The 16,765-nt window shown below is 41.1% G+C and overlaps 1 protein-coding gene across 3 annotated transcripts in view; it reads left to right on the top strand.

Annotated features, from left to right (window-relative positions):
- Window positions 1–16,765, top strand: part of LOC124612452 (endoplasmic reticulum-Golgi intermediate compartment protein 3) — a 95,191-nt gene that overhangs the window by 33,084 nt on the left and 45,342 nt on the right. For 2 of the 3 annotated variants that reach the window (XM_047140676.1, XM_047140678.1), the window contains exons 5-7: window positions 4,518–4,585; window positions 4,736–4,901; window positions 13,274–13,331. In XM_047140676.1, coding sequence (XP_046996632.1) covers window positions 4,518–4,585; window positions 4,736–4,901; window positions 13,274–13,331 — 292 coding nt within the window. The remainder of the gene's footprint in view (window positions 1–4,517; window positions 4,586–4,735; window positions 4,902–13,273; window positions 13,332–16,765) is intronic. The other variant, XM_047140677.1, reaches the window with a different exon arrangement.

Consider the following 16,765-nt stretch of genomic DNA (forward strand, 5'->3'; position numbering starts at 1 on the left):
TGGGACACAGCATCTCCGAGGTAGCGATGAATTGGTGATTTTCCCCGTGCAACCATTTCGCGTGTGTACCGTGAATATCAGGAACCCAGTAAAACATCAAATCTCCGACATCACTGCCGCTGGAAGAAGATCCTGCAAGAACGGGACCAATGATACCTGAAGAGGATCGTTCAACATGACAGAAGTGCAAACCTTCCACAAATTGCTGCAGATTTCAGTGCTGGGCCATCAAAAAGTGTGAGCGTGCGAACCATTCAACGAAACATCACCTATATGGGCTCTCGGAGCTGAAGGCATGACACAAATCTTTATGCCTCGCCTGGGTGACATTGGACTGTTGAGGACTGGAAAGATGTTGCCTTTTCAGACAAGTTTCATTTCAAATTGTATCGAGCAGATGGATGTGTACAGGTATGGAGACAACCTCATGAATCCATGGACCCTGCATGTCAGCAGGGGACTGTTCAAGCTGGAGGCTCTGTATTGGTGTGTGGCATGTGCAGTTGGACTGATAATCGATCCCTGATACATCTAGATATGACTCAGACAGGTGACATGTGCATAAGCATCCTGTCTGACAACCTGCACCCATTCATGTCCATTGTGCATTCCGATGGACTTGGGCAATTACAGCAGGACAATGGGACACCCCACACATCCAGCATTGCTACATAGTGGCTCCAGGAACACTCTTCTGAGTTTAAACATTTCCGCTGGCCGCTAAACTCCCCATACACGAGCATGTCTGGGATGCCTTACAACATGCTGCTCAGAAGACCTCTCCGCCTCCTAGTACTCTTACAGATTTATGGACAGCTCTGCAGGATTCATGGTGTCAATTCCCTCTGCACTACTTGAGGCATTAGTCCAGTCCATGTCATGTCCCATCACATCCGCATGCTTGCGGGGCCCTATACAATATTAGGTAGGTGTACCAGTTTCTTTGGCTCTTCAGTGTAAATACAAAATGTGTAAAGTGTTTTAATGTAACCTTAAATAAGTATGCCTAGAAATCACTTCCAGAAGTGCACTTATAACTTGACATGTACAATGTCTTATGTGAAAGATGCTTTGTAGACAACACCGATAAATACAATACAATACAGTGCAACAACATGGTGTCTCAGAACCCTTCTGATAATAATGCAGATACTTACAACACTTTTCTCTGTTCAATGTCACATTATAAACTAGTTTTCTCCTCACATCAGATTTTGTGTGTACAGGCAGGATAACTTTGAACCTCTGCCTCTCGGAAATGGATGTAGATATCAAGAAAATTTTCAAGATTGTTGGAGGTCTGATCTTAGGAATTGTCATAAAAATTACACCAATTTGCTGTGCGTAGCTGTCTTGGAATTTGTGACTCGATCCTAGTACCCAGAAGCTATGGTTTTGTGGTGTTTCTCAATAATGGTTGATTTTTGGAAACGGAAGATGGAACTTCTAGGTAAATGCCTTGAGAATATAACGTTAAAATTTGAGCAATTTTCTGAGTTTATTTATAATTTAGATTTTCTGGTGTTGTGCATGGTGGTGGTTGATGCCTGGCAGAGGAGATGGACTTAGCCATCAGGGGGCACTGCGGCTGCTTAGCTCTATGCTCTCACAGAGATAGCACCACTGTCTCACCACATGACTACATCAGCCAATTGCATTTCGTGTGGCCGGTATATAGGTGCTGCTCAGTGCACAGCCGGTCAGTTAAGTTTTTGTGCTTGATACTGTCAGGTCTATCTTTGCTGCTTTACTTTACTAGGACTGCTTGATAACTACCTCGCTTGTCACCTAGTTATTCTGTTTGGTTGCATCTTGGCTTTGTTCTTATCATGGGGCGACGGCATTACTTAGCACATCGTTGTCGTCTAGGTCGTTTATCCTTGCCCAGGTCTGTTGTCTTGTTCACCGTCCATCTATTGCATTTTGTTGCCCTACCATTAATTTGGATTACTCTTCTGCATGTGGGTCTCCTGCCTGCTAGCTTCCTCGATTTATCCATTTCTTCCAGAGTTCCGACATGCATACCAATATCTTGCTACTTGCAGATACAGCAGACTTTGCCTCACACAGGATTTTACACATGTATTTTATGTGTGCATGTGAGGTACCTTTGAACCTCTTTATCTCAGAAATGGAAAAAGATATCAATAAAATCTTCAAGAATGTTTGAGACTGGGATCTTAGGAATATACTGTAAAAATTACAGCCTTTTGCTGTTCGTAGCCATCTTGGAATCCAATGCTTGGTTTTGGTACAAAAATGGTAAAAACAACCTTTTTGGGGGTTTTCTAAGAAACTGCCCATGAACTAATGGTGTTCCCATAAATCTCGTCAAGCTCATCATAGACCACATCAAATAAAAACGAACCAACCAATTTGCTCCATTCTGTTTATCCTTCTTCCTACGGACAGTTGTGGGGCCTCAGCTGTTCAGTACAGAATATCAAATCAAAACACCTTTCAGCTCTCTTGTACAAATTCACCTTCTTCAAAGGGATTCCTCCTTTTCACTAATATGCTGAAAACATCATAAGAATCAAGAGTGGAGGCAATAGTTTCGTTCATAGATTTTGGGAACAGATTTCGGTGAAATCCTAATTGATTTTTAAGTAGTGTGAGTTTTTTTTTCTGTTCTCTGTTCACAGTATAAAGGAAACTCAGCATTCACTCTTGGGTGCACATTTTGAAATGTCTCTCAAAGTTTGTCTTATTCACAAATGCAACAGTATCTTGGCATAATAAACAAATGTGTGGACCATTTCTTTCTGTGACAAAAATTTCATGTTCCCATTCGGAATGGAAATGATAAATTTTACGTTTATTTCATACACCAATCATTATGTATGAGGTCATAGAACTATATATTATTTTCTTGATACAACATCACATGTGAAGGCCTTAATCACAAAATCTCCCTGATAACCAAACATGAACATTGAGATAGTATTCTCTTTGTCATGACGAATTGTATTACGTCGTGGAAGTTGGTAGTGCACCATAATGGGATGAAACTCACCGTTTTCTCCCAACACATACTGAACCTTTTGTACTAACAATTTTCCTTTTATGCTCACAGTACTCAGGCCATCTTTCAAATAAGCACTCGTGATGTACCATTAGATCATGATAGACATGTTTCTGACCCGTGCTGTAGACCAAGCCGTTCCAGCTTAAGTGCCCATCCACGGACATCCAGACGCCCACAGATAGTGGCGGTCAGGGCTGAGTAAACATCTGACCCTTCAGTAGTCAGGCAACTGGGCTATAATCTACATGACTATACTGTCCTAGTCGAATATGCACAGATTGTGGTGGCCAAGTGGCTTGTACAAGTGCAAAACGTGCAACAGAACTGTGGTGGGTAGTGTTTACTACCTTTGGTTGTCTGTGGGCAAGCTAATAGTTGTGCCTAGACACCCATGGGCCATGAGAATTGTTGGAATGGCCTGCTGTACTCCTTGTCAGGATTTTCACCAACAGATTGTGCCTGTCCAAATCTGGTCCACAAACACATTATTTGTACTTGTACCAACCAATTACAAAGGTGTAATTCTCCTATTACCCTCTGTTATACTGTAGTAGAAGAACTGTAAAATATCTTGTACTGTGTCTTCAGATACCTTTCACCATGCTATGTAATAAGGAATATTGTCCCCAAAATCCTTTCCATTTCTCCTAAAATGGTATTCAAGTACCCACTCAACCTGCAAAATCTGTCCCTTTTTTACTCTTACATCTGACCCTTTATCGATTTCTTACCTTTGTGTGAAATATCCTGCTGCAAGATATGTCCCATTCAGCACATATTCTTTCTCTGTGTACATCTGTCCTCTACAATTGCTGCAAAATTTGTAACAAAAGGTACATTTCATTGTATCAAATGTTAAATTTTCATCCTGCTCCATTGCGTGATTTCTATGGGATAAATGTATAGTGAGCTAAAGAGTCCTCATACTTTCTGCCCAGAAACCTAGTTCTGGAAATTTCATAAGCGGATTGTTGCGAAATGTATGGCATCTTTCTTTGAGCGTCTACCAGTTACAATTTTTCATTGTTTCTGTTATACGTCCTCATTAATTAAACAAGCCTATGGTCTTTCACACCAACCTTCTTTGTATATATGCTCAATCGCTCCTTGAGCAGCATTCAGTTACAAGTGTTTTGTGTGCAATTTCTTTTACGGAGAAACTGCAATTTCCCAGAATTCTACCAGTGCTGTATATTGCCAATTGCTCTATTTACAACTGAGAGACTATGTGGTTGTTCCCACTTCTTATTTCTACATATTGTTACACTTTTGGTGTTTAGTGTGTCTCTAACAAGTCTTGGTGTAACATAACAGACCATGGAAAGAGTGATGATTATTGAGCAAGCAAAAACTTTTGTTGTTATTTCCAAAGAGTTGTAACATGATTAAGTCTGCTTCTGGTGGGAGCATCCTTGCCAATCAGCATCTGTAAATAATTTCAGTCTGTATGGAAGCTCAGAGAGATGTTTGTGTTATGTACTGATATTAGTTTTCGCAGGACAGTAACACAACAAAGGAAACTTGTGGAAGCTGCTATGGGGCTGGTGGACCAAATGAGTAAGTTGCCGTATTGTCTTTTTGTAGTACTGTTTAATTACTCTTTTGCCAAATTTTGCTAGATAGATAGTGTAACGTGTCTAGTACTTAAAGACAAAAATAGGTTGTATATGTGAGCATTTGTTTTCTGAAAATGTTGTTAAATTTTAGGTGTTGTAATACATGTGAAGAAGTTAAACAAGCATACAGGAGAAAACAGTGGGCAATTGACAAGTTGCAAGATGTTAAACAGTGTCAAGTGGAGAATTATTCAGACAAACTGAAAACAGCTTTTACTGAAGCTTGTCAAATATATGGCTATATGGAAGTGAACAGAGTAAGTAACAGTAGTGCCATTTTTACTGTTTACCAGTGCACTTTTGTATCACAGTTTTATTATATTTGCTAAGCCTTTATTTGCGAAAAAAAAGAGAGTATATTAGATTGTTCTAAACAAGAGCAACTCATTTCATAAGTGGATAGCTTACAACAAACAAACAGAAAAGGGTGTCGGAACTTTATTTTGCAATTTATTATTTTTATTTTAGATGTGTCTTAAAAACATATACGCGCTAAAATGCATTGTTCCCTGTTTGCAGATTCTTGAGGTTATACATTGTATAAACTTTAATGTCTTCATCTTGACAACTGTGTAGAATGGGCCTGTAGCTATATGAACATGTATATGTGGGTAAAACGATTTTTTTGCAACTACCCTTCGAGTTCATAATTAATGGCAGAGGAGTAATGAAGCCAGAGACTTGAGACAAGATGATGAATGTTTAATTATTTGTCTGTATCTGAATTGCTGTAACAGATACCCAATAAATAACAAACCAGTGGTGACTTATGAAAAGACATTTTCTTTTGGATACATTAAATCCAATGTTATGCCTTTGATAATGGAACTATATGCTTTAGAAGATGATATTAAAGGTAGCTGTTTGGAGATAATTTTTCCCATACTCCCAAGACCACACACAATTTAAAGTTCTTAATTTCAGAAATACGGTAAGGGCTCCTTCTTCACGCTTATTGAATTCATTGACTTTGCATCCTCAATAGCCCTTCATCTATGATAATCTGTTCTGTCTTCCTTGCATACAAGCAGTCCACCTGCTTAGCTGGGTGGTAACGTGCTCCCCTCCCAAGCTAGCGGGTCCGGGTTCGATTCCTGGCCGGGTTGGAGGTTTTCTCCGCTCGTGGACTGGGTGTTGTACTGCCCTCATCATCCTTTCATCCTCATCGCCAGCGTGCAAGTTGCCCAATATGGTGTCAAATGAAATAAGACTTGCACTTGGTGGCCGAACTTCCCCGAATAGGGGCCTCCCGGCCAATGATGCCATACGCTCATTTCCATTTTATTGTTAACAAGCAGTTGATTTCTTTGTGGTTGATTGCATATTTTGCTTATTTCTTAATTATCATCTTCCTCATGAATGTCACAGATTTTTTAATTTTATTTTTTAAAGGTTAGATATTTGTCTGCTTATGTGACATTCTTTTATACAAATAAAGTACACTGCTAGTCATTGAAATTGTAACACCAGGAAGGACAGGAAGCATATACGGTACTGCAGGAAGAACACAAGATTAAATTTGCAGGGCGCCAAGTTCAGTATACAGAACTGCCACCTCTGGCAACAACAGTGGCTTTAACCTAGGTGAGCATTAAGGCAGACTGAGTGTGGACGGTAGATACGAGTGCACAAGAACCTCGTTTATCCAGACTGAGTGGGTCAGGACATAATCCAGCAGAAATATTCTACTAAATGCAAAAACTCAAATATGTACTGCACTTGGTGGCCGAACTTCCCCGAATAGGGGCCTCCCGGCCAATGATGCCATACGCTCATTTCCATTTTATTGTAAACAAGCAGTTGATTTTTTTTTGTGGTTTCTTTGAGGTTTTTATTCTATTGAGGTTATAACCACTTACCCTAATAATAATTAAAAGTAGTATTTTCCAGCAAACACGGGCCTAGTAATACTAGGCCCCGTGTTGCGTTGCAGCGTCAGTGCGGCGGAAGTCCTTATCAACGCTCAATAAAAACCGGAAGTTAATTTTCTGGAATTATTGCTTATCAGCGCCGTAATCTCCATAAGAATAACACGTACCGGAAGTGAATTTTCCAGCAACACAGGTTAAGTAAAAATACTGGACGGTCAAAATTTCTAAGTCCGAATCAAGGACAAACCCTTTATTTTGCCACAACAGGAAAACATTCATAGGCACTTAAACTTGAGAGTTACTGCAGTCTGTTCATATTTATGATTATGTACTGAAACAGTGTGTGTGTGTGTATTTTGTTTCAAACTTGTGTGGCATTTTAGAGCAGCATGATTGTGTAGATGGGGGTATTTTCAGAGAAAATTACTTCTTCAACTTTTTTTAAAGTTTTCTGCAACCACTGTGTCCCACAAACAGCTTTTAACCATTACTGAAAACTGGCTTGTGCCTTGATGAGGTTTCCATCTCTCCAACCAACCTTGGCTGACTGTGAAGTGATAATCATTATTGGGTAATTGCTGTTTAAGTTTAGGACCTTTTCCCACAAGATAGGACTGCATATTGGAACACCATACTCTTTTTTCCTCACTGAACCAAATGAATATTGCTTCATCCAATGTTTTCTTTCTTGCTTACTTTATTGTACCACACTTCTGCAAACTGTCTTTAGTTATCATTTTGCAGCAGAGGTCTTCAGTTTCTTTTTGGTTCTTCTTCCAGTCTGATGTAGTTGATTTCCCTACACCATATTCCGCAGCTATGTTTCTCTACAGTCCTCCTTTGTCTGTTCTATTTAGCGCTTCCGACTCTTTGTCCATCAAAATAACCAGTTTCTTTTGCTTGGATGCTATTTCACTTACACACACTCAAAACAAGGAAACAAACTAACAATACTGGTACAGCTTCTTAACTCAGTAAAGAACAGACCCACACTGACTGTAGTAAAGGTTACTAAAAGCATGAGACTGGTGATCTGTATGTCACCTGTGGTTCCATCATAACGACTGTGCATATACCATTTTGTACCAACTGTATACCATCCTTTTTATGTTAAAAAAAGGACAAGGAAACAAAAAATGACTGTGGATAACCCAGATTAATGAGGACCGGATAAAAGAGATACTTGTGTACATCATTCCATGCTGTTACAACTCGGCCAGAGTTCATCAATCACAGTGGTTGGTGTGTGGTGACATGCTAATCTTTTGGCAAACCATGATCGGACCTTTCCAATGGGTGAGAGACCTGGGAAAGTACTAGCTAGGGCATCAGTTTAAGTCTCCCTGTATGTTAAAGTCCCCTTGTATGCAGCTAGGTCAGGGAAAAATAGACAGTATTCCATCTTGTGTTACTGTGCAGAAATAAAATATCACAGGAATTTCGAAGGTAGGGTACAGTCACTAGCCTTAACAAAACACAAATGTAATGGCTGCTGTCCAAATTACTCGCTGGGTGAACCAGAGATCATCATGTTGTGTAGCCAATTGCTTCCCATACGTTCCTATCATGTTCTAGGCCTGAAGATGAGAAATGAAATCTGATGTTTGCTCTCCTTGGAACAACTAGACACGGGTACTCCAGTTGTGAAGCAGTACGCAGAACCAAGACTCATCTGAAAAGATGACACTGTGCCACTCCTTTGTCCAGTGTTGTTAAGCCCACCACTGTAGGAGCACCTCTCTCTGCTGTCGTATCAAGTGGTTGCCATGTTGACAGAGGATCATGCTCTAGAAATTATCACACTGTTTTTGTACATACTTGTCTTGCTGCAGACAAGCCCATTTCCTGGCTCAAGGTATGTAATGTGACTACAAGAACCTGCATGGCTGAGCAAACAGTATGTCTGTACTCCCAGTCACTAGTCACTTGAGGCCATTGAGATCCTCCATGACATTGAGTATGATCCCCCTGAACACATCAGTTTTGCATTTTCATAACAGTCATGGAATCATGACACAACATGAGCAGCAATATTGCGGAGTGATAAACTGCAGTCTCAATAGGCCACAGTCCTGCTGCTGTCTAATTCCAGCACATGTTGGTAGAAGTTTCTTCTTGGTGTGTGAGGTACAACATGATCCTACTGACAAAAAGCATTCAAATGCTATTTCTGATCAAGTACCCCCTTAGTAATCTTTCCATATACACGGAATGTAGACAGTCTTCTCTTACCTAGTTTGTGCAGATGTGCTGAAATGCATTTTCACAGATGTGACAATGCTGCAGAACTGTCCTGCCAGCACAAATGTCGCTTCTGTAGCCGATGGTAGGTACTTGACCCAGAAGCAGGGGAGTGGGACCCCAGAGGAGGAAGAACTCGATACAAAGCGAAAGTCAGGTCTTTGTTAGCCATTTTCAATGTAAGAACTGATTGTCCCAGCCTACACCACTGACAAATAAACACCTATGTCAGCAAGTCTGCCCATATGATGCACCTTGTGTGCCATTCATGATAACTTTGTCTCTTTTTTGTCTGTGAATAGTTTACCTTGTGTCACTGATAGCGTCTTTGATGCATAAGCAATGGGCTGCTCGGTGCCATTTGGGTTATAATGTGACAGGACTGTACCAATGCCATACTGGGACGTGTTGGTGGTCAGTATTAATTGTTTACCAAACATAAAAGCAGCCAAACAGGGAGCGGAGCACAAAGACTGCTTGAGCAACTGAAAAAATCCATTGACAATCTGCGGACCATGTTAATTTTATGCCCTTTTGGATCTGGTTAAGAGAATGGCAGATGTATGTGTCCTGGGGAATTAACTTAGTATAATAAGAAACCTTGCCCAGAAAGGACTGGAGCTCCTTCATGTTCTTGGGTGTTGGCATGTTGACAATAATATTGACTTGTTCATCTGTAGGGATGATGTCATCTTTGCTAGCACATGGCCTGGAAGGTGCACCTTAGGGGCAAAAAACCTTCATTTTGGTGTAGAACCCATGACCCAGATGACATCAAGGTAGTTGATGCAACAGGGAATGTCGTTAATAAATGCTCCATGTATCTGATAAATTCCTGGGGCAGAAGAAATTCCAAAGGGCAAGCAACTAAACTGATAAAGCCCAAAAGGGTCATAGGGCACTAGGAAACAATGAGAAGTAGCATCCACTGATATGCATCACATAAGTCAATAGAGGAAAATACTGGGTCCCTGACAGCCTCACCAGCACTTCCCGTGAATGGGGAATACAATAATAAATCCATAACACAGAGTACATTGACGGTTTGTTTGTAATTGCCACAAAGGGCGTGCTTCCGTTTGTCTTGTGAATCACTACCAAAGGGGTGGCCCACTGACTAGATGAAATAGGGGAAACAACACCAAGTTCCTGCCAATGCTGCGACTCAGCCTTGAGTTTGTTGCAAATGACGAGGAGGATGGGGCAGGAGTAATAAAATTTTGGTACTGATGATGGCATAAGGAACACATGGACCTCAAATTTTTTGCCTAGCCCAAGATATTCTCAAACAGCTGGTCATACAAATTCAGTAAAGAGTCCAAAAGGAAAGGTGACTGATTGGTACATTAAGTGAACTGGAATCCAAAAACAAAAATCGAGCGAGGTGGCGCAGTGGTAGCACACTGGACTAGCATTCGGGAGGATGATGGTTCAATCCCGCGTCCGGCCATCCTGATTTAGGTTTTCCGTGATTTCCCTAAATCGCTCGAGGCAAATGCTGGGATGGTTCCTCTGAAAGGGCACGGCCGACTTCCTTCCCTAATCCGATGAGACCGATGACCTCGCTGTTTGGTCTCTTCCCCCAAACAACCCAACCCCAACCCAAAAACAAAAGAAACATTTTGTGCCATCAGTGAATTTACCACTAACAACGTAAGTTGCATTTTAGCATTCTTATAACCTGAAACTTCCTGGCAGATTAAAACTGTGTGCTGGACCAAGACTCGAACTCAGGACCTTTGCCTTTTGTGGCCAAGTGCTCTACTGTACCGTGGGAGAGAAGGCTTTTTTGCAGGCATCTGCCCTGTCACCAGCACAGTGTGAGAGCAAAGCAATTCTGCATTTGGTTTGAGCAGCTCCTGCATCTACTCCTGCTGCAGCTATTATTGCTTCTGGAGGCATAACTGTTCCTGCCACCATTGCGAAAATGCCAGGTCCATGGTGCCCACAGATTAACACTATGAAAATATAAATAAATAAAATATTCACACATGTAAGAAAGTCCTCGGTTGCCACTCTGGTATATGGACACACACGGCAGTGCCCTGGAACCATCCTGTCATAACAAGTGTGACTACTCTAGCCTAGCCTACGCTAGGTGCTCAATCCAAAAGTTGGGGAGCAGGACTCTGGAACAGGAACATCTTGATGTGTGGGGCAGTCTACAAGGGAGCAGAGAGTCTGAACGATGTATAGAGACTGGCATAGAAACAAGCACAAAATGCTACCTGTACAGATCGCCAAAACAACTAGCATGGGAACCCAGAGCATGGTGTGTTGTGAAAGCCAGTTAGCCTGTCTCGGTGTAAGAGCTGACTGGTCCAGCACATTGCTGCAGGCAAGTAAACATCTGGGTCAGCAGTTCCACCCATACAACACTTAACGCATGCCACCTGTGATTGCTTTCTGTACTACTCTTTCGTGAAATGGCATCCATATGCATGTACACTACTGGCCATTAAAATTGCTACACCATGAAGATGACATGCTACAGACACAAAATTTAACCGACAGGAAGAAGATGCTGTGATATGCAGATGATTAGCTTTTCAGAGCATTCACACATGGTTGGCGCCGGTGGCGACACCTACAACGTGCTGACATGAGGAAAGTTTCCAACCGATTTCTCATACACAAACAGCAATTGACCGGTGTTGCCTGGTGAAACATTGTTGTGATGCCTCATGTAAGGAGGAGAAATGCGTACCATCACATTTCGGACTTTGATAAAGGTCGGATTGTAGCCTATCGCGATTGCGGTTTATCATATCGCGACATTGCTGCTCGTTGGTCGAGATCCAATGACTGTTAGCAGAATATGGAATCGGTGGGTTCAGGAGGGTAATACGGAATGCCGTGCTGGATCCCAACGGCCTCGTATCACTAGCAGTCGAGATGACAGGTATCTTATCCGCATGGCTGTAATGGATCGTGCAGCCACGTCTTTATCCCTGAGTCAACAGATGGGGATGTCTGCAAGACAACAACCATCTGCATGAACAGTTTGACGATGTTTGCAGCAGTATGGACTATCAGCTCGGAGACCATGGCTGTGGTTACCCTTAACGCTGCATCACAGACAGTAGCTCCTGCGATGGTGTACTCAACGACGAACCTTGGTGAACAAATGGCAAAATGTCATTTCTTCTGATGAGTCCAGGTTCTGTTTACAGCAGCATGATGGTCGCATCCGTGTTTGGTGACATCGCGGTGAATGCACATTGGAAGCGTGTATCCGTCAATGCCGTACTGGCATATCACCGAGCGTGATGGTATGGGGTGCCATTGGTTACACGTCTCGGTCACCTCTTGTTCGCATTGATGGCACTTTGAACAGTGGATGTTACATTTAAGATGTGTTATGACCCGTGGCTCTAACCTTCATTCAATCCCTGTGAAACCCTACATTTCAGCAGGATAATGCACGACCGCATGTTGCAGGTCCTGTACGGGCCTTTCTGGATACAGAAAATGTTCAACTGCTGCCCTGGCCAGCACATTCTCCAGATCTCTCACCAACTGAAAATGTCTGGTCAATGGTGGCCGAGCAACTGGCTCGTCACAATACGCAAGTCACTACTCTCGATGAACTGTGGTATCATGTTGAAGCTGCATGGGCAACTGTACTTGTACACGCCGTCCAAGCTCTGTTTGGCCCAGGCGTATCAAGGCCGTTATTACGGCCAGAGGTGGTTGTTCTGGGTACTGATTTCTCAGGATCTATGCAACCAAATTTTGTGAAAAAGTAATGACTTGTCAGTTCTAGTATAATATATTTGTCCAATGAATACCCGTTTACCATGTGCATTTCTTCTTGGTGTAGCAATTTTAATGGCCAGTAGTGTATGTATGTATGCTGGTGCAGGTACTACAATTTACATATAGAAGCATGTAGTACACTTTGTGCCAATTTGATGGTTGATGCATGCTGCATGCATAATGGTGCAATTTCAGTTTGCAGCAGTGTATTTAATTTGAGTGGTTCGATTTTGAATGAATAGTTTTTTTAAATGGTCCTACAAAAAAGTTAGGCAGATTGTACAAGGCATTGAGAAGATGATCCCCAAAGAGGCCATTTATTATGAAAGATGTGACATTTTCATAAAGTCATTTCTACTTTCTTGATTCAAAGCTTAAGATATTCTAGAAGATGCTAGTTGCACGCTTGCACTCTGGCTGCAGGTGGCATTTTGTTAATTGTAAAAACTGACTCTTCCATTGCTGTAGTGAGCTGGAATGAAAAAGTGAAATCCTTATTACCACTTTTTTCTGTTTGATTTGCTATCTCTTACTCACTTGTGCCCTGGATTCCATGTAATAAGAATTTCTCTATATACATCTCACCCAACAAAAGCTCTGTGAGTATGATTTCTATAAAGATGTTAGAATACTACTTTGTTCTCTTCAGATTTCCTGTAAAGTCCAACAAGTGATTCATATTTATGTAGCCGCTGTGTAATCTTTGTATTGTTTCTGTCACTAACAAAACTACACAGATTATTTTATTTTTACTTTAGGTAGGGGGCAGTTTCCATATAGCACCTGGCCAGAGCTTCTCTATTAATCATGTGCATGGTAAGTAAATATATACAAATGGCTAGAGGAAGTACCAAGGTAGTATGATAACAATGAAAGGCAGTGTGATATGGGACATTAAATCTGGGCGCAAGACTGGACCTTGAACTTGCAAAGCTGTCTTTTGCAAGCCATATTCTTTAAATTGAATGACTCCACCAGGCTTTACAGATAGATTCAAAGCATAATCAGACTGCTCTTATTTCTCCATTCTTTTCTTTGGGAATACTCCTGTCCACAAAAGTGTAACCCAGTTCAAGTTCCAGTCCAGCTGGCAGGTTTAACATGTCACAAAAAATGATCACAGTTGAGCACCCTTGTAAAGAATAAATCTATTCACCAAGCAGTAGTAAGAGAACACACATATAAAGATAATGAAATTTGTAAGCTTTTGGATCCAGTGGCTCACTCTTCTGGCATAGGGTTGAAGGGGAAGCTCTCAGGTTTTCACATCTCGCCTGTAAGTCTCCCCTGACCTGGGGTTCTGGGTGACGTTTCCAAACTCTATCCATTTTCTGTAGTTCCCCAGTCCTTTTCCTTCATCTCTCTTCCTTCCCCTTTAAGCCTTCTTTCTGCCAGAAGAAGGTGCCACTAGCTCCAAAGTCTTGCAAATTTCAATATCTTTGTATGTGTGTTCTCCTGCTGCCTCTTGGTGAGTAGATTTATTTATTTATGTATCCAGTTTCCTTATATTTTCATTGATATTTCATAGAGAATAAGATATTTTGTTCATTTTAGCATAGAATAAGATGTGTTGTCAGCGTTACGGTAGTTTATTTCAGTTCCTTGTTTTATTTTGAACTTGTATAAAGAGAAAGTGAAAAGTGCTGCATTCTCTTGAGTCATATAGTGATAGAAATGCCTCTTAGGGAGTCCAGTTGTTCCATAAACCAACATTTTCTGAGTACCTACTATGGTACATATAATACATCTTGTGTCACCTTTCTATGTAGGTTAACATGAACGAAATTATACTTAGAAAAAGGAATGACACAGGTTGAACAATGTTGACCTATGGAGACCCTCACGAAGCTATACAACTGCTTTCCGTTCATGTCAGTCAAACAACTGTACATTAACTGTAAACAGAAAGCATAATAAATTTGTGACTCAGCCTGTAGCCACACCAGGCAAGCAGTCAGAGCCTGTTTTCATTCTCATTGTTCCACAGTGTCACAATGTAAGGAGTATGCTTCTTGTTAGGCATGAGCATTGAGAATTTTTCAAACTCTGCAAGATATGCCCCCATTTAACACACATACCGTAATACACACCCACAGTGACACTCAGCCCCAGTACTAGTTCCTGACACATGTACACAATAGCCCACAAGACCTAATGGATGGTCCGTTGTAATATTGGTGACTTTCTGACCAATTGTGTATGGAGTGCAGAAGAATAACACTGTATACTGTGGCAAACACCCTCAGTCCTCTTTATTTTAATCCCATAACCCCTGTGTGGAATACACGATGAAGACAGCACACTGCTTCTCTGCTCTTCATCAGATACTTTTTCCAGAATTTACCCACAGTGTTTTCCAAGGACAGCATAACCTTCCTTCCAAAGATTTCCATTTACACTCCATCAGAATGTTTATCACTCTTTTGCATAGGCTGTACTACTTTTTGCTAATTTGGTTGATGTCTGCTTTTGTGCCACAACTGTTACTGTATGGCATGCACCAGGAGATGCAACTTAAAAGTTGCGAAATGGATAGTGTGCGTCTCTGATCGACTTAAATAAATACAACTACAGTGGAATGTTGGGTAAAACAAGTATTTAAACACCAGTTACCATGAAGTAGTCAATCAATCAGTCACGTGTAACTACTGATAATAATTCCAACCACTAGAGCAGTAGTGTAGAATAAATCTTACTAGTGTATTGTGTGCAATTTCCTTTACAGTTTCATTACACTTCCCAAGAATCATGCTAACAAATGTATCCTCCATTTATCTTCTCTAAAGCTGATTTCAAATGTTTGGCCCATTTCATATTGCTTTACAGTATGACCTGCAGATATGGAGGGAGACACTCTAGCAGTATATCACTAATCCTTGTCAGGTTCTACTAAACTCTCATTAACTTGCCTTTATTTGTATTCAAAGGAGCTGCCATTTGAAGGAACAATTTATTCTGTATTTTTTATGATCAGCCAGCAAAAACACATGCTTGTAGAAAAAAGCAGCAACAGTGTAGGCAGTGAGACTGCTATTAGCCTTATCTAGCAATGCATCTTTATTGAGAATATTAATGATCCTCTAATGCTTCCCTATGGCCCACCCAATGTTGCTTGGACTCCTGCTGAACATTTGCTTTGCAGTGTAATGTGCTGGATTTTATGAACCCATAATTCTTTGAGTAAATTGTATACTTGTTATTATACTCTGAGTGTATCGCGGTTATCAGTGGACAAAATGGCACTGTGCTGAATGCGCATTGAAACTATAGGAAGACAAATCTACCACTCTCCTGTGTCTACTGTTTGTGAGTGGGCTGCAGTTTTGAGAGAATTTAGCACAACAAATTTATCATATTGTATACGGACAGCTCAAAACAAGGTGACATCCAGTGGTTGCCCAGTTGTCTTTCCTCGGCATGCCCTCAGCTTCAACTTCCTGACAGTGTTCATACATGCAACATTGAGCTCTGAGAGATCCTGAAGGCACTGCAGCAGATGAGGTGTCATCAAGCAAGGAAATTTTTACTTGCTCAGATTCCTGCAGCCCTTAAAGTAATGTGACCAAACATGAAAAATCACCCAAAACCTGAAGGATCATCTTCCTCTCTGCAACAGTAGAAGATGTATATATAATTTGAATGGGTACTGGACCAGGAGGAAATATGGTGAAATGGGCAAACAGATATGGCAGCGCAGGAGGCATGCAGAGATGACACTGTGCCATTCCTCCACTGGCCGTAATCTCACAGTTGTGTCAAAGACCTGTGCAACATGCAGGATGTAAAATAGCCGTTAGTGGTAGACAATAAGACACAGTTGGAGAAATTAATTGCTCAACTATGGTGTACTTCATACAGGTAACTCTGACAAAATAAACTGTACCTTGATATGTTAACTACACCCACTGGCTGAAAAACCCGTGACAGAGTTCCTCAGTCAGTAAAGTCATAGGATCATTTAATCTCACCTTGATGCTTTGAGTATAAAGCACTATCCATTATGCATGAGATTATATACCCTGGTGTGATGAATGCACAATGTGTGGCTGAGGAATTGCATTTTTCTTCATTTTCATGGAGTGTGCTCTTTATTAAGACGAGAGGACAGAAGCAAACTTAAGTGGGAACCTGCCCTTTATTTTAGCTGTTCACATTGCTATTTTAAAAAGAAACATAAAATTTTGTGTGTTGTCCAGGCTGGAAGTAGTTTGCTCAACCTTTTAGTTCAATAAATGGCCATGTTTACTTAT

Source organism: Schistocerca americana, chromosome 4, assembly GCF_021461395.2.
Source record: "Schistocerca americana isolate TAMUIC-IGC-003095 chromosome 4, iqSchAmer2.1, whole genome shotgun sequence".
In the NCBI taxonomy this organism is placed as follows: Eukaryota; Metazoa; Arthropoda; class Insecta; order Orthoptera; family Acrididae; genus Schistocerca; species Schistocerca americana.